Source organism: Podarcis bocagei (assembly GCF_964188305.1).
Source record: "Podarcis bocagei genome assembly, chromosome: 1".
Taxonomy (NCBI): domain Eukaryota; kingdom Metazoa; phylum Chordata; class Lepidosauria; order Squamata; family Lacertidae; genus Podarcis; species Podarcis bocagei.
Genome location: NC_138125.1, coordinates 8,009,922 through 8,026,604, shown reverse-complemented (window position 1 = coordinate 8,026,604; position 16,683 = coordinate 8,009,922). Strand labels below are relative to the sequence as shown.

Genomic DNA, 16,683 nt, shown 5'->3' with positions numbered 1-16,683 from the left:
CCTCTCGCGCCTCTTTCCCCGCCCGACCGCGCTTGGTCTGTGCCACGGGAAGAAGTGTTCCGGGTAGAAACTAACCCCACTGCGCAAGAGGCCCCACCCTCCTAAACTCTCTCTCATTATCGCGCCTAACCTGCCGAAGCCCTCAGGCCCCGCCCGCTCTCTCGAGTTTGTCAGGCTCGCGTCGCTGGGGTAGGACTTGGGTGTGTGTGGAGGGGGTGGGGTGCTGTCTAAAGGGGCGGGCGCGGGGGACCCTTTAGGGCGACGCACCCCGCGCGGCAGATGGAAGGTAAAGCTATCCTAGAGTCCGCCGGCGCTGATTCGTCTCCAGCACGAGGGTAATGTAAGATGGGGCGAAGGAGCATTGGGGAGCCCGGGGAGGGGAGACGGTGCTTGCGGTAAGCGCAGGCTGTGGGGGGAGATGAGTTTGTGGGGAAAGGAAGGGCGTGGGAGACCCTAGGGCCCTAGGCGCTGAACAGGGTTGCCATCTTCTTCAATCAGGACTGCGCCTGTGCCTTTAATAGCGGCTTCCCCATGGTAAATCTGCAAGGTGGAGCTTCTCTTAACAGGGAGAGGAAATCCCGCGGGAGAGCTCTGGTTGCATGGATTTCCAAAGCAACCCGGGGCAGGGTTCTTCTTAGGGGCGTAGTTGGACCCAGGGGTAGGTGGCAACCCAGGGGTGAAAGGGAGAGGGAGAAAGAAACCAGGAGGGGGCGCCTATGGGTTCCCTGCTTATGAGTTCCCTGCTGACTTCCAGCGCTGCTCCTCTAAGGAGGAGGGAAGGTTGGAAGCATGACCTTGGCTGGCTCAAAAACTGACACTACATGCCCTTCACTTTGGGGAGGGAGCTAAGCAGCCGTGGGGTCGGGGGCTTGCATCTGGGAAGCCTGAACTCAAATCCCACCTTGGGTACGCTGCATATCTCTGTATTTCAAAGCCTCTGCCTTAAAAGTAAAGTCAAACATGATATCACTGATTCAGACAATTATGGGTGAAAAATGTGTACCTGCTGCCATATCATAGCTGTGGTTAGGGAGTGTGTGGTGTTGCACATGTGTATTACATTTTTTACATGTAAAGGGAACCCCCCCCCCCCAATTTGTGAAAGAACCCATACAGGGCTGCCAGAAGATAAACTTGATAAAGATGATAAGCATTCCCACTTATTTGGCACTTTAAAAATGTATCAATATTTATTTGATATTTCACCTTTTTTCATCATGGAACTCAAGGCAGTATGCATGTGGTTCCCAGGTTCTCATCCAAGTCCGAACCTGCTTTGCTTCAGGAAGGTGGTGGCCTCACATGCCTTGAGGCCACACCCTGAGACCTGACTGACAATTGCTGTCCCACAATTGCACATACTTTTCTTTCTGTGCATAACCATATAATACAGCAGAGTTCTCCCATCGTATTTCTTAGTTCATTTGGGGTATTTATATTCAATATTTGTATACTGCCTTCCATATATAATAACCAAATTGTGCACAAGAGTACAAGAGGATTACAAAATTTGGAATAAAACAGCAGTTGCTAGGTGGGTAGTTAAAATAATTCAAATGGCATTAGTAGCCAGCAAAGGCTTCCAAGAACATATATTCCCCCCCAAAAATGAACAAGATTTAGGCTGCTGTGTATTACATTTCAGGCATAAACATTTCTGAATGATTGTTGATGTATACATCTTGTGTTCACTTTAGGTGGCAGTTATCTGAGCGCTAAAATATGGCTGGACAAATATCAGAATCTGATCAGATCAAGCAGGTAAATGCTGTAGCTCCAAAGGGTGCTTTTGAAATGTCGGTGTACCTAACACTTTGGCAATTTGTGTGGTTTTAATAGCTGTATGTAATAATGTATTTATCAGCACAGAGCTGATGCTCATTATATGCTATGTTAAGTTCATTTCCCTCGAATGCATGTTGCCTACCTACCCCTTGTGTGCTAATTCTTCAAATAAAGCAGGAGTGAGGAACCTTTTGGGCTCCACAGGCCAGGTCTTTATCAGGATCGGCCTGCCAGACCAAATTTGACAGGTGACTACCCAACTGTCAGTCACATGATATCATTATGCCAGCAAATGATTGACAGGTAAACAGCCCTTGTACACCTGTCAGAATCCCTTGCACCTACTGCTGCTGTAGGGAAAGTGGGAATTAAGTTCTGGTGCTTTGCCAAGTAGCAGAAGGCGTTTGGGAACCCTGCTGGCTTCCTTTTCTACCTTATAAAGTGGGTATAAGACCAGACGCTTTCTCTCTCCCCTGTTAGGAGACAAGAGAGATAGCTCTACCCTGTGGAGGAAGGGAAAGAAAGGCTTTTCCAAGTCTTGCTCCTTCCTCCATTAAGTTCCCCAATATCAGGGACTTGAAGCAGGAGGGGGCAGATGGGGAAAAGGCTTTGCGAGCCTCCCCCTCTTCCCACTTTTAAGTTTCCAGCATTGGGGACTTGAAGGATTAGATGAGGAGACTTGTAAAGGCTTTTCCAAATCTCCCCCTTCCTTCTCTGTGTCCAGTGTCAGGAACATAATGGAAAAGGGAGGAGACTTGAAAAAAGCTTTAAGATGGCCTTTTAGCAAATAGTAGCTTATGAGCTGTCTTAATGCCTCTGCCAAAAGCCTTTTTGAAGTATCTCCCATGCATGAGCTGCTACAAAAGGTGCTTTTGCACAGGGCTTGAATCACCATTTAGCTGATGAGTAGGGATTAAATCCTTCTGCCTTGGCTGTGCAAACCTGTTCCTTGCCAAAAATACTATCAAGCAGCCAATGCAGGATTAAACCTGGTTCTCACACTCATCAGCTAATGTCACCAGTGATGTCAGCTAATGGGCAAATGTATATGGTGTGAAGAAAATGGCATCCCAGGCCATGATTGGCCCATAGACAGAGATTCCCCACCCCTAAAATAAAGGATCTGCCTAGTTCTGAAGATCTCTCTTGATTTATTAACAGTTCAAGGAATTTCTTGGGACATATAACAAATTGACAGAAACCTGCTTCCTGGATTGTGTGAAAGATTTCACCAGCCGAGAAGTCAAGCCAGAAGAGGTATGCAGCTATTCTATGCCCTTTGGACTTGTACCTGGTAGAACTTCAGTGTAAATTTGCACGTTAATCAAGAAAGCTAGCTAAACCAAACATTTCAAAAGAGATGTAGCTCTTCTGTTCGTGTGGCTCTCAGGTCAGATATTAATTGGATTGAATAACAATAAAAGGGCCCTGCTGGATCAGTCCAAGGGTCCATGATATTCACTCACACAGCTCCCTTATTTGTTAAATGCTAGAGTGAATGACGAAAAAGATTCAAAAGATTGAAGCCCTACAAAATTGTTAATGGCACATTGTCATCAAACACTGGAAGGCAAAGAAAGCACTGAACGACAGAGACAGATAAACGTTATGTATTTCCCTAATGTGGGTTTGTTTCGAAACTGAGTCAATGTTGTGTTAAAATTCCAGCTCAGTGGTAAACTAAAAAGGGGAGTTTTGGCAAAGTGGTACATATTTGTGTTCAGTTTTCCCATTTTCCCAGAGAAGCAGTGTATTTAACCCTCAAAGTTTATTATACATTTTCATTATGTTATTAGTATGTCTTAAAATTGCCATGGGAAGATAACTTCATATAGGGTAAGGTTCAAATGTGAAAACGCAAATGATTTCCATGTTCAAATTACTGAATTTTTTTTAAAATGTGAGTGACTACATCTCTCCCTTCTTGATATAGATGACTTGCTCAGAGCACTGCTTACAGAAGTATTTAAAAATGACCCAGAGGATATCTATGAGGTTTCAGGAGTACCACATTCAGCAGAATGAAGCGCTGGCTGCCAAAGCAGGACTTCTTGGCCAGCCTCGCTAAAAGGCAGGGGCTGCCTTTGTGAAGGAGTGCCAACGTTGATTGCATTGCACACAAAGGTGCATTGGTCCCCACCGCTGCTGCGGCAACATCCACCAGCTCGGAACAGAGGAGCTCAGGAAACAACTGAACTGTGGAAACCACCAGGAGCTGCAGTTGGGGTTGGCAGTGGCTGCAGAGCTGATGGAGTCTGTTCCGAGATTGTCTTCTATTGTGCATTGAAATAATGTTGATACCACCTTTTTTCTGGAGGCTTACAGATTTGCTTCTGACCGTCACTAGGTTAAAGATGGGGAGGGAACAACTACATTTTAGTTTTTGTTGTTTCTTAATGACTTAATTTTTAATACACAAGCGTGTTGTCCAAAAATTATATCCCAAAGTGTCTAAAGCAAGGTTTATTTTTTATTTAATCAAAGTAAAATAAATTGAAATTACTGTTTTCACCGAGAGTCTTTGGAAATGAAGTATCATAGGCTGCCATAAGGTCCTGCCTTAAAGAGTAGCCCCTTGTGCGACGCCACATTCTCATTCAACGGTAGGATCCTGGTCACTCAGGGCTGTCTCAAGCCGCTAGCAGAGGGGGGGAAACATGTCAATGGCATGGGTACTTACGTACTTAAACTTTTGAGTTCCGAAACTTTTAAAATGTTCTCATTTCCCTCCCAAGGACAGATTTATGTCCTTCAATTATTATCTTTCTTCTCACCTTTGCTGCCCCAAGGTGTTGGTACCCTTTGTCTTTTAGCTTATGGGTAATGGTGGACCACTCACAGTAGACTAATGGAAGCAATATACTTGAATTTAAGCAAGAAGTTCAACATGGACAACATTCTAATTTATTTAAAGTCGTGGCAGTGTGGGCCCAGTGAATGACTTGGGAACATCGGAAGCTGCAACACTGCTGAAACTAAGCAAGTGTGCACCTGCTTAGCACCTCAAAAGAGTAGGATTTTAATATTAAAAAATAAGTAAATTGCAGTGCAAAGTATGGGGCAGAGTTCAGTTCTGAATCGCACAATACAGTGGTACCTTGGTTTACAAACTTAATCCATTCTGGAAGTCTGTTCTTAAACCGAATCCGTTCTTAAACTAAGGCACACTTTCCCTAATGAGGCCTCCTGCTGCCGGTGTCCTTCCACCATTTGGATTCCGTTCTTAGACCGAGATAAAAGTTCGCAAACCGGGACACTACTTCCGCTTTTGTGGAGTTCATAAACCGAATAGTTCGTAAACAGGGCTGTTCTTAAACCGAGGTACCACTGTACTAGTTTTAGCACACAATGCCCTAAAACAGCATTTTTAAACACTTTTGCCACAGTGCAGAGAATGGTAAGTCGCATTGCATTTGTCCCCAAGCTGAGCCAAGGCCTTGCTACTGGGCATGAGTCCCTTCCTGCCAAATTCTTTTTTAAAATAAAAAATAATAAAGCTGAGCCTTTAATTAGCTGCCTGCCTGTGGTAACAATTAAACAAGTCGCAGCATGGCAACGTACAGAAATCTCAAGGTTCTGTACAAGCCACGAATGGCAAATGCTCTTATGTCTGAACACCATACTGGTTAGACAGTGCCTCCTGTACAACATTCACCTGCGTTTCAAAAGTGAACAAAGTCTACCTACTTGCACTGCGTATGGAATGTTGTGCAGAAGCATCTCAAATATATGGGGGGGTAGAGTGTGCTTCAAGACGTGCATTAGCTGGTTTGGATGTGTGCACACGGCAATGGCATTGGCAAGGTGTTCGATGCTCTTCTTGTGTTCTCCTGTAATTGATTCAGACTCCTAAAACTCAGGTATTTGTGAGCCTTGGAACTACAGTAAGCATTTGCACTCCATGTACCATCAACCTCTTGGTGCTCCCACAAGCTCAGCTACTAATTGTAGCTATCTGAACCTCTCAAATACTCTGAGGCACAAGACGCTGCAGCCCACCCTCCTCTGCTCCCTTCATCCACCCCATCTACTATGGGACAAAAACATATTCCCTCATAGGGTTGCCATGTTTCAAAAAGTGAAAATCCGGACACAAATGTTGTTGAGCTTTGAGACATTTAAGTGATTTTCGTTCAGATGCTGTTTGTGGGGGCCAAATCCCGGCTATGTCCAGGAAATTCCGGAGGTATGGCTGCCCTATTCCTACATATTGTAGCAGGTGAAAGGATCAGTGGAAGGAAAAAGCACCCTCTTTTTGCTCAGGGTTTTTAAAAATTGCACCAATTTCAGTAAAGGCTTTACTCCAAGTACAGTATCAGTAACTGGATGCAACCCACAAGTGGCAGAGGTCATCGGAAATCAATATTGTCCCAAACTATGTATTATGTGCAATTGGACTGCCCTTCACCAAGCAGTCCCAGAATGGATTACATAAATGCAACAAATAAAGGCATTGTCTTTTCTGTAATTCGGAGCTACTTCTGAAGGGAAAGGTCAATTCTCTCAGTTGTGATTTCATGTGCATTTAAATTCTTTATTCTGTACTGTCAAGCCTTGAGGGGAAACCAGTGACATTGTAGCAGATCTACCGTATTTTGCTCAGTATTCAGGAACAGAAACTTTCAATTCAGCTTTGTATGGTTAACACAAGATGCCTTTCGCAAACAGCAACAGCAGACAGCTATGAATTTGCCTGAAGTGCGTTAAAATGATCATCAGGCTCATCTTTGTTAATGGTATAAACCACTGAGCCTCTTGGGCTTGCTGATTAGAAGGTTGGCAGTTCAAATCCCCGCGACGGGGTGAGCTCCCGTTGCGCTGTCCCAGCTTCTGCCAACCTAACGGTTTGAAAGCACACCAGTTCAACTAGATAAATAGGTATCGCTGTGGCAGGAAAGTAAACTGTGTTTCCATGCACTCTGGCACCTGTCATGGTGTCCCATTGCGCCAGAAGCAGTTTAGTCATGTTGGCCACATGACCTGCAAAGCTGTCTGCGGACAAACGCCGGCTTCCTCAGCCTGAAGCAAAATGCACAGCACCCCGTAGTCGCCTTTGACTGGACTTAACCATCCAGGAGTCCTTTACCTTTATTTTATTTTTTTATTACTGCCTACCTAAGTGGCAATAGAAATGGATAATTTTCAGGCAATTTATAGTCTCTCTGTGTGTCTACACATATATGCATATTCCACAAAAGCCAGTTCCTCTTGTCCTTACCTCTTGCCAGCCACTCCTGTCCCAACTGTATCTCTTCCAGAAAGAACTCTTGTAGCTTTGCAGTATCTTTCATCTCACATAACTAAGGGTGTCACAAACATATTTTCAGCTTAACAAAAAGGAGCATTGGCTAATCAGTTTGAGGGCTAATGAGAATGAAGGGTGTAATGTAAAACAAAACAAAAATGTCTTTTTCTAAGATTAAGCGTTAAGTGCTGGGAATCATTTCTGCAGAAGCCCTTATTTTTCTAAGTACGTAAACCCACTGAGTGTAACAGGGCTTCAGTCTTGGAAGACTCCATGTGCACCAGCATGTAAACAGCCTATGCAGTTGCAGAACTATTTCCAGATTATTCAACCAATATTTCAACATTCAGCAAAATTAATATCATTATCTGAAACTGTCATATGAAACTGAAATATCTAAAGGACCAGCCACCATTACAGAAGCACTTGCCATGTATTTGTGACGTGGCCTTCAGAGATTAATACAATTCCCACCCCTGACTTAGAGAATGGGTCAGAATTGGAATTTTTAAAAGCTGTGTAAGACTTCCATTCCTAGCTGAAGGATCACAACTAATATGCATGTTCATTACTTGCATGTCATTGTCAACAAAAACTACAGTGCAAGCCTATGCAGTCTAATCAGAAGTAAAACCCTCCCTTAATTCAGGGAGACTTATTCCTAGGTGTGCAGCCTTAATGTATTTCATAGATCTAAGGGGAATCGATTCCAACCCCCTGCAATGCAGGAATATTTTGCCCAGCCCATAACCTTGTGATCACAAGTCTCATGCTTTACTGACTGAACTATCTTTACTCAGACGTTCTATTACATTTCTATTCCAATACTGTTCCCCAAATTCTGGCTGTTTCTGAAAAATTGCTATAGAAATTGCTATAGAAATTATGAAAATTGACAAAATGATTCAGACTTCAAATTACCTGCAGTCAAATACAGCGTGTCTAAAAATCCTCTACCCCAATTTTCCATTCCCTACCATATTATCGAACCACAAAGCCTATCACTTTATTAAAAAAAATTAAATGCAAAAAGATTCCCAAGGATCTGCTAAGATTCTGCAAAATTATTTTGATCATACTAGAGTCCAATTATTTTGATCATACTAGAGTCCAATTTTCACAAGCAATTTTTGTTTTTCAAAAATTAAACTTTTTGAGAGATTGGGGGGGGGCGTGTATGAGAGTGCCGTGGTGCCTACAGGTGCCATGTCGGGGAAACCAAACATAATTTTTCACCTCTGCATCCTGTTTTTTTGCCTTTTCACACTCTTTTCTTCTTTCTGTAAGAGTAACATGGAATAGTCAGTATCCACAATTAACAGCCCGGAGCTGTGACATGTTTAAACTCAACTAGCATCATTGCTGCTGCCTGCCTGCCAACCATTGCAAACGTTAAAGCTGATGGGTGCAATTCTGCAGTGCTGATAACCTTCTAGGACAATTACGTGTGCCTTCACTGTAGCATACTGCTGACCAACAAAGCAAAGCAAAGTAAACACTCCCCTTGCTTTACAACCACTGAAATGCGAACACGGTGATTAGATTAATATGCAAGTCATAGAATGCACCCTTGCATGCCGAATATCCTGGGATCTCCAGGTATATCGTGAAAAGACTCTTGCCTGAAACCCTTGAACAGTGGTTCTCAACGTGCATGGCAGGAGAGCGTGGCCAGTGTGGCAGGAAGATTCAAGGACACTTGAAACTGTTAAACATTTCAGTGTATTGAAATAAAAAAATTAAGGTCTTATACAGTGGACACTCAGCTTGTGAATGTGATCCGTGCAGGAGGTACATTCGCAATCCGCAGTGTTCGTAACCCGCAGCGCTGCTTCTGCGCATGCGCAGAAACCCGGAAGTAACCTGTTCCGGTACTTCCGGGTTTCGGCGCGTCCATAACCCGAAAACGCACAACCTCAAGCATCCGTAACCCGAGGTATGACTATTAATAATAATAATAATAAATGTTCATATATGTACCAACCAACCACATACATAGATGTGTGGACCAAATGTCTGGAGCAGCACAGGAGGACCACCCTGAAACCCACCACCCATATGGGGAAAGGAGTATGCCTTCCGCCTCAAATTCCTTGGAGGAAAAGATGTGCTAGGAAATGGAGTCGTAGGACTACCTCGCGGGGAGGGTTTTTTTAATCCAAAAAAGTGTTGATTAAGACCAGGCATAGGCAACCTCGGCCCTCCAGATGTTTTTGGCCTACAACTCCCATGATCCCTAGCTAACAGGGCCAGTGGCCAGGGATGATGGGAAGTGTAGTCCCAAAACGCCTGGAGGGCCCAGGTTGCCTATGCCTGATTAAGACGGTTGCCTAAACGGGCCAGGAAGGGTATCTGCGTAAGGCCCAACGCCTTCGCAAGCCTAATTCTCTCCCGAGGCCTCTGGACTACAACTCCCACCCTCCTCCTCCGCTGGCCACGCCGGCTGGGGCTGATGGGAGTTGTAGTCCGGCAGCCTTCTCGCCGGGGATGGGCCTAGTTCCCGGTGGCGGCTCCTCCTCCTCCTCCCTCTTTCCCCTGAGGCGAAGGCGAGGCCTCCCCCGCCACTCACTCTCCCTCAGCCTCCGCTTGAAGTCGGGCGCGCTGCGACGCCGGTGGTCGAAGTAGAGGCAGTAGCCCAGCACGGCCAGGCCGCAGGCGCCCGCCACCAGCCACGGCAGCGCCCGCCACGCCCAGCGCTCCATGGCCGCCCAGGCGCCCGTTGCCGACCGCAGGGGAGAGAGGGAAGGAGGGAGGCGAGGCGGCGGCGGCGGCGCGTCTCTCTCTTCTCTCACACAATTAAGTCTCCTCAGTGGCTTTAAGGCGCTGCGAACCGCTTCGAGGTTTCCCCTTAATATAGAAAGCGGTTGGTATAGAAAGGAAAGATGAATAATGGTAATAGCCTTGGGTGATTGATTGATTGATTGATTGATTGATTGATTGGCATTTATGTCCCACCTTCCCTCCAGTCCTGCCCCATTTTACCTTCACAACAACCCTGTGAAGGGTTTGCAACTTCTGACCACTAAACTGCACAGGCTTCTCCTTGTGAAAACTACACTCATTTTCCCTTTCAGAAGTTTATTAATTATGGCATTCATAATCTACCCTCCCCCCCCCCCCATCTGAGCTCAAGGCATTTCACTTAATTTCACACAACCCTGTGAGGCTGGGCTGGATTTAGGTTTGATGAGGCCCTAAGCTACTGAAGGAAATGGGGCCCTTGATATGTCCAGCTGTCCTTTGTCAACAACAAATTGTTGCGGTTTTTTGTGTTGAATATATGCTATATGGTCATTTATGGACCTAATACAGTGATGGCTGAACTTGGCCCTCCAGATGCTGGAAATGTAAAGAGACTGAAGGTACATTCTTTCACCTTTGGTGGACATGCCCAAAGATTAAGGCTTTCTGGGAAATGATATATAATGAACTGAAAAAGGTATTTAAATATACCTTCCTGAAGAAACCAGAGGCTTTTCTCCTGGGCATGGTCGGCCAACTGGTGCCAAAGAAGGACAGAACATTTTTTATGTATGCTACAACAGCAGCAAGAATACTCATTGCAAAGTATTGGAAGTTGCAAGAACTACCCACCTTGGAAGAATGGCAGATGAAGGTGATAGACTATATGGGACTGGCAGAGATGACTGGCAGAATCCGAGACCAGGGAAGAGAGACAGCGGAAGAAGATTGGAAGAAATTTAAGGACTACCTTAGGAAGCATTGTAAAATTATTGAATGTTAGAATGACGTTGGTTTAGAAATTATGTGGTTTCTAGCTGTAATGATTAAGTAAGAAGAAAAGAAAGGCCAAAAACTTAAATGGATAATAAGGGAGAGGATTTGCTGAATTAATAATTGGAAATTGGAATACAGAAAGGGGAGGTATGAGGAAGTCGGGGAAGTAAATTACAAGAAAATAAGGGATTGAAATTATACTTGGTTTTTTTTTGTCTGTTTGTATTGTTTTGTCTTGCTTTTATATAATCTTTGAAACTTTAATAAAAATCTTTTTTTTAAAAAAAGAACTTGGACCTCCAGGTGTTTTGGGACTACAGCTCCTATCTCCCTGGCTAACAGGACCAGTGGTCAGGGATGATGGGAATTGTAGTCCCAAAACAGCTGGAGGGCCAAGTTTGGCCATCACTGACCTAATAGGTATGTATCTAAAGCCATTTGCACCTGTTGTTCATGCAGAATGTAGGCACCCTATATATAGAAATGAGCAAACCAGTGATATGTTAGGGATCAGGTTAGCAGGCGGGGCCCATGACTGACCTCATAGGAGCCTACACGACTCAAAACACAGTTGCTGTATGTAGGTTTTATTTTAGTCATACCTCATGTTACGTTTGCTTCATGTTTTTTCAGGTTGCATCCCGTGGCGACCCGGAAGTACCGGAAAGGGTTACTTCCGGGTTTCGCTGCATGCACAGAAGTGCTAAAGCATGCTTTGCGCATGCGCACAAGTGTCAAATCACGCTGCGCACCTGCACAGATACGGCGCTTCAGGTTGCGGGATTTTCATGTTGCGAATGGGCCTCCGGAACAGATCCCGTTCGCAACCAGAGGTACCACTGTATTTGTTTTGTACCTTATATTTGGGAAATGTACATCCAGGTTTTTTCCCTTTAATTTTTTGGGGGCCCCCAAGAGAGTAGGGCCCTGAGCTATAGCTTGTTTAGCTTATATGTAAATCCGGCACGAGGTAGGTTAGGCTGTGACTGGCCCCCATAGCCAGTGAGCTTTGTGGGGTAGGATTTGAACCCTGGACTCTCTCCCAGGTCCCAGTCCAGCGCTCTACAACCGCTGCACACCACCACTGGCTCTCAACATGTGGGGCACAACTTTGCCCCTTTTGCACCCCACAAATTATTCTTCTTCTGGAGCCACCACTGATTTGACAAACGTTTGGAAGCGGTGCCTGGATTTCTGGCTGGGGGACAGGGAAGGAGGAGAGGGAAGTGTCAGAACAGGAAGGGAAGCAAGTGTATAAAATAGATTTAACATTTTATTTTGCTTTGTGCTTCTGGATGATGGGGGCTTCTGATGGGCTGGTAGGCCCCTGCACCCTTGCCAAAGTAAATGGCAAGGGGCAGAAGCAGTATACTACTGACTACCAGGGGTTGGGTGGGGAGAAGGCAGCCCCCACACCAAAGGGCTCTCTGGAGACAATCCGGTGCACGGATGCTTGGACGGGACGGATTCTCCAGGTGCACAAGCCTTTTAGTCCCAATATAGAATTTTAAGCGCTTTGTGACAAGATAGTATTTAGGCACCGCTGCAGAACTAAACCACCACCTTGCAGAGATGGGGTTGCCAAGAGGGACACTTTTGCTCCATTCGTCTTTATCCCTTACGAACCTGGTTAAGTCAAAAGAGCAAGGATTTCACTCTTTTGCCTTTGTGTTTTCTCTCTGGGCTTCCTGGAAGCTTCCAGCTGGAATTAAGCACGTGGAGCCACTCTCCACATTGTGTTTGATGGATGCTCTCTGGTCTATGCTTCCCTCTCCAATTGTTTATCAGTGACTAAACTGAAGTGGGGATCCTGACCAGATGGGTGCTGTAACCTGCTGGTTCCTGGATCTGGTTATTTGTTGCACAGGCTGTTCCGAGTTGCATTGCACACTCCCCCTAAAGTATCCAAAGTATCCAGTTTAGGAAACGTTCTGGATCCCACCTTGTCAAAGGAGTCTCAGGTGGCCTCTGTGACACGAGTGCCTCTTGCCAGCTCTTGCTGCTACACCAGCTACAGCCATTCCTGGACAGAAAAGCTTGGCCAGTTAGTCAAGCCCAGGTCGCGTCTCAATTTGACAGCTGTCATGTGCTCTACCTGAATGTGAAAGCAGGGTGCTAACAGGCCGGCAGCCCAGGTACGTTCAACACTAATCCTGAATCATCTGCCATGTCACAGAGACCAATTTAAGGTACAGTGGTACCTCAGGTTACATACGCTTCAGGTTACATAAACTTAAGGTTGCAGACTCCGGTAACCCAGAAATAGTGCTTCAGGTTAAAAACTTTGCTTCAAGTTGAGAACAGAAATCGTGCTCCAGCGGTGCAGCAGCAGCAGGAGGCCCCATTAGCTAAAATGGTGCTTCAGGTTAAGAACAGTTTCAGGTTAAGTACGGACCTCCAGAACGAATTAAGTACTTAACCCGAGGTACCACTGTACTGACTTTAATGCAACTTGGGACCCAGCTATGAGCTGTGCATAGTAGTTTTTGTCTGTGCTGAATATTCTGAATTTTAAACCATGTTTTAGTGTGGGCATACTGAGTTTTACTCTTTATATTTTACTTGGCTTGCTATAACCCACCTGAGATGAAGGGCAGGATAAAAATCTTTTAAACAAGGTTTCTGCCCAACACCTTCTCACTCCAACTTAGCCTTGTAACTGCAGACTTGGAGGCCTTAATATGATATCCAGTGTTTTTCCCCTCCTCCATTTTATTTAACACTGATCCTGAAGAGTAGTTTTAAATGATTTTGTAGCGTACTATGGTTTTGGGCTATTCAGCTAGTTTTTCTTAAAAAGCTAGTTTCAGAAGCACAAAATTACAGCATTTAAAAAAATGTATCTATATAGCTACCCTGCTTTATCTAGTCCCACAACTGGAGCTTTGTTCAACGTCTAATTGTTTTGAGAAGCAAATTTTTGTAGAGTAATACCATCCTATTAAAGCTGTTCACCCAGCTTTGGATAAACTACACACATTAGTAGCGATCCCCAGAGAGGATAAACCTTTTCAGCCTTTTTAGTTGGACTACAACTGTTCAGTTTTACCCAACTTCATTTTCATAATATTTTCACAACAGCTAAGGTCAATCTCTTGTTGAGTGTTCTAATGAATTGCTATAATCCAAAGTGTTCGCCAGCACTTTAAAGCATTTTGCAATTTAAATGCATCTAGCTTGCTCAAGGTATCCGATAAAGGATAAATATTTGAGAACGTGTCTATGTTTCTTGGCCACTGAAGAACAGGGTATTAATTTTACAACAAAGTAAAATGGTTTTAGGCTCAGATCAATAGTTGCTGAAAGCAATATTAAGCATGATTACATCTGACCAAGTTTTTATCATAATGATAACTTCTTTTATTATTAAAATATATGATCCAAGTTTGCTTTGAAGAATCTTTACAGCACATTATGGAGCCATTATCTATTGTTTGGACATGATGGCAGTTTTACAAAATCAGTTAAAAATAAAATAAAGCCTATGTTTAAAAACATAACCTTTATTAATGCTCTTCATTGAGCTTCATTTGTATCATACATTGAAATAGCTCTGCTTCAGAAAAAGACAGAAAAAGTGCATTTTTACAAGAGTACTTTTTCCTTTAGATCTCTGTGAAAATGGAAGGAACTGGAATCATAAGTTGAGAAACTGATAAAATGGAACCTGCAAGAGACACCAGGCTTTAGCTACATGACCATTTCACTGGAGTCTCTCACTCAAGACCTTCAGGTTTTGTGAACCTTTAATATCCTGACAGTCTAGAGAATCTGAGTTATAACTCTACAGTATATTAACATGGAAAAGGCAGAAAACCCCTTTTCAATGTACAAAGGTGAATTTTAAAAAATTGATTAAAAAATCACTTTATACACAATGTATATGCAAACTGTCTTAAATACATGATTTTGGGAAAGTTATTTACAAACTGTTTTCAGTCTGTGGGACAATCCACAGCCGAAACAGTCATTTTAACTCTTCTCAATTATGCTCATCAACTTTGGCAGATAGAAAACTGATTTCAACAGTACAGCAAATAAGAAAGTGTGACAAAAGCATTGTAAGGGTAACCAAAGATTTGTTCCTCAAAAGCAACAGAAGTACTAGGATTGCCAAAGTTTTCAAGACAGGATAGAGTTTAATCCAGATGCCAGATTATAGTTTTACACTGTGGAAGATTGAACAGACAAAACCACTTCACATACAGGTTTGGTACATGAAGCCACCTGTATATGATTTGAAGTGACAGGTATATTTTATTGAAAGAGTGAACCTAACTTAGACTTTTTCTCCCCAATTTTATTAATATTTTTTTAAAAATACATAAAAATACAACATCCAATGTCTGAATAAATATATTTAACAAGTTGCAAGATACCTTATTTTACACAAAAAAATTCAGCTTTAGAAATCTTGTTAAATAACTTCATTGTTATATATTTTATTTTTTGCCTTTTTGTAACAAAATAAAAACTCTGAAATTACATAGAAAAAAAGACAAAATACTTTTGTCAAGGGATAAGATAGTCCACTGAAAACCTATTCACGATTCCACTGTAAACATTAAATATTAAAATATTTGCATAATCGTGTGCTCAAAAATCCTATAAAAAGTGGAAGACTCATTACAACGGTAGTTTCCAGTCAACTACGCTTCCTTTCACAATTTATTTTGTCCAATTTACACCATTAAAATTGGGAACATTGCTGAATACACACTTTGGCAGGTCTGTACAGCAAGTGCTTCTCCAAAAAGAAAAGAAAGGGGGGGGGAGGGACTCTCACTCAGGATTAAGATACAGCTTGGTGGAAAAAGTGCAGCAATAATTCCATTTTCTGATTAACCTATTTTGATGACTGTTTGGTGCACTTGCTCCTTAAAAAAAAAAATTTCCTAATAGCACTCAAATGCTTCATTGGCTATCCAAGTTTCCAAATTTGATTAAGTGCCCTTTTCTGTTTTAACCAAAACAAAAAAAACAAAAACAAAAACAAGAAATAAGCACAAAGACAGAGGTGTCCAAGTGCACCCACAAACCTTCAGTTGCCAATTAGCTTAATTAATATCCACAATAAAGTTTTTTTAAAAAATAAAAAAATCCACAATGACAAGATGGAGGGAGGGGTATGAGGAGAAGAGACAGACACAGTCCAGCAGTGGAAGAGTATACAGAATATACTTGGCAATGTCAAACCAGTTGAGTGCTTTCTATGGTATTTCGGGATTTCTGTCCATGACAGCAACTTGCTGCACAAGGCAGAGGAGACCAGTATCACCTGCATTCAACAGCAAGCACGTTCTGTGGAGGAGAGGAGGACGAAGGACTCATTCCAGTGTCTGAAGAGGCAGAGGACATGGAAGCTCCTGTGTGAGACACTGTTAAAAAAAAAAATACAAAAAGCATTAGCGCACCCTTTTACCAATATACGTAGGTGATCACTGTGCTTTTGGTGATCCCCAGGGTCATCCAGTCCAACCCCCTGCAATGCAGGAATCTCAGCTAAAGCATCCATGACAGGTGGCAATCCAACCTCTGCTTAAAAACCTCCAAGGAAGGGGAGTTCACCACCTTCCAAGGGAGACCGTTCCACTGTCCAACAGCTTGGACTGTCAGAGAGTTCTTTCTTATGTTTAGTCGGAAACTCCTTTCTTGTAACCTGAAGCCATTAGTTCAAGTCCTACCTTCCAGAGCAGAAGAAAGCAAGCTACAGTGGTGCCTTGCAAGACGAATGCCTCGCAAGACGGAAAACTCGCTAGACGAAAGAGTTTTCCGTTTTGGAGGTGCTTCGCAAAACGAATTTCCTATGGGCTTGCTTTGCAAGACAACAATGTCTTGCGAGTTCCTGCTGTTTTTTTCCCCTTCCCCCCCCCTTTTCTAAGCCGCTTATCAGCTGATCCGATCAGCAGATAAGC

At 43.5% G+C, this 16,683-nt stretch overlaps 3 protein-coding genes and 1 long non-coding RNA gene across 12 annotated transcripts in view; 2 read left to right on the top strand and 2 right to left on the bottom strand.

The window, feature by feature from the left end:
* Positions 1–58: 58 nt before the first annotated feature.
* On the top strand, positions 59–4,296 carry TIMM9 (translocase of inner mitochondrial membrane 9). Of its 5 annotated transcripts, none has more exons than XM_081194904.1 (4): positions 59–189; positions 1,698–1,761; positions 2,947–3,042; positions 3,719–4,296. In XM_081194904.1, exons 2-4 carry the CDS (start codon positions 1,723–1,725, stop codon positions 3,851–3,853), a joined length of 270 nt encoding a protein of 89 aa, XP_081051030.1. In that variant the 5' UTR covers positions 59–189; positions 1,698–1,722; the 3' UTR covers positions 3,854–4,296. The 5 variants fall into 5 exon arrangements, with proteins under 5 accessions (XP_081051030.1, XP_081051027.1, XP_081051031.1 ...); XM_081194901.1 differs by lacking the exon at positions 59–189 and adding an exon at positions 234–335; XM_081194905.1 differs by lacking the exon at positions 59–189 and adding an exon at positions 277–340.
* TOMM20L (translocase of outer mitochondrial membrane 20 like) lies at positions 4,234–9,762 on the bottom strand. Its single transcript, XM_081194758.1, has 5 exons — positions 9,600–9,762; positions 8,267–8,310; positions 7,004–7,085; positions 5,473–5,615; positions 4,234–4,423 (listed from the first exon to the last, which is right to left on the bottom strand). Exons 1-5 carry the CDS (start codon positions 9,730–9,732, stop codon positions 4,379–4,381), a joined length of 447 nt encoding a protein of 148 aa, XP_081050884.1. The 5' UTR covers positions 9,733–9,762; the 3' UTR covers positions 4,234–4,378.
* Positions 9,763–9,822: 60 nt separating this feature from the next.
* LOC308587689 lies at positions 9,823–15,848 on the top strand. The gene is made up of 2 exons (XR_014008516.1): positions 9,823–9,922; positions 11,402–15,848. It is a non-coding gene; the product is annotated as an uncharacterized lncRNA (long non-coding RNA).
* Positions 14,888–16,683, bottom strand: part of ARID4A (AT-rich interaction domain 4A) — a 62,922-nt gene continuing 61,126 nt past the window's right edge. For all 5 annotated transcript variants that reach the window (XM_081191292.1, XM_081191290.1, XM_081191294.1 and 2 more), the window contains one exon: positions 14,888–16,146. In XM_081191292.1, the coding sequence (XP_081047418.1) occupies positions 16,043–16,146 (104 nt within the window). In that variant the 3' untranslated portion in view covers positions 14,888–16,042. The remainder of the gene's footprint in view (positions 16,147–16,683) is intronic.

Coding starts and splice junctions, on each gene's coding strand:
- TIMM9 (XM_081194904.1), top strand. CDS start 1,723: ATGGCTGGACAAATATCAGAATCTGATCAGATCAAGCAG. Junction 1,762..2,946: donor AATCTGATCAGATCAAGCAG/GTAAATGCTGTA, acceptor ATTTATTAACAG/TTCAAGGAATTTCTTGGGAC. Junction 3,043..3,718: donor GAGAAGTCAAGCCAGAAGAG/GTATGCAGCTAT, acceptor TTCTTGATATAG/ATGACTTGCTCAGAGCACTG.
- TOMM20L (XM_081194758.1), bottom strand. CDS start 9,732: ATGGAGCGCTGGGCGTGGCGGGCGCTGCCGTGGCTGGTGGCGGGCGCC. Junction 7,086..8,266: donor CAAAAAAACAGGATGCAGAG/GTGAAAAATTAT, acceptor TGACACCCTTAG/TTATGTGAGATGAAAGATAC. Junction 5,616..7,003: donor ACAGGAGTGGCTGGCAAGAG/GTAAGGACAAGA, acceptor AATCAATTACAG/GAGAACACAAGAAGAGCATC.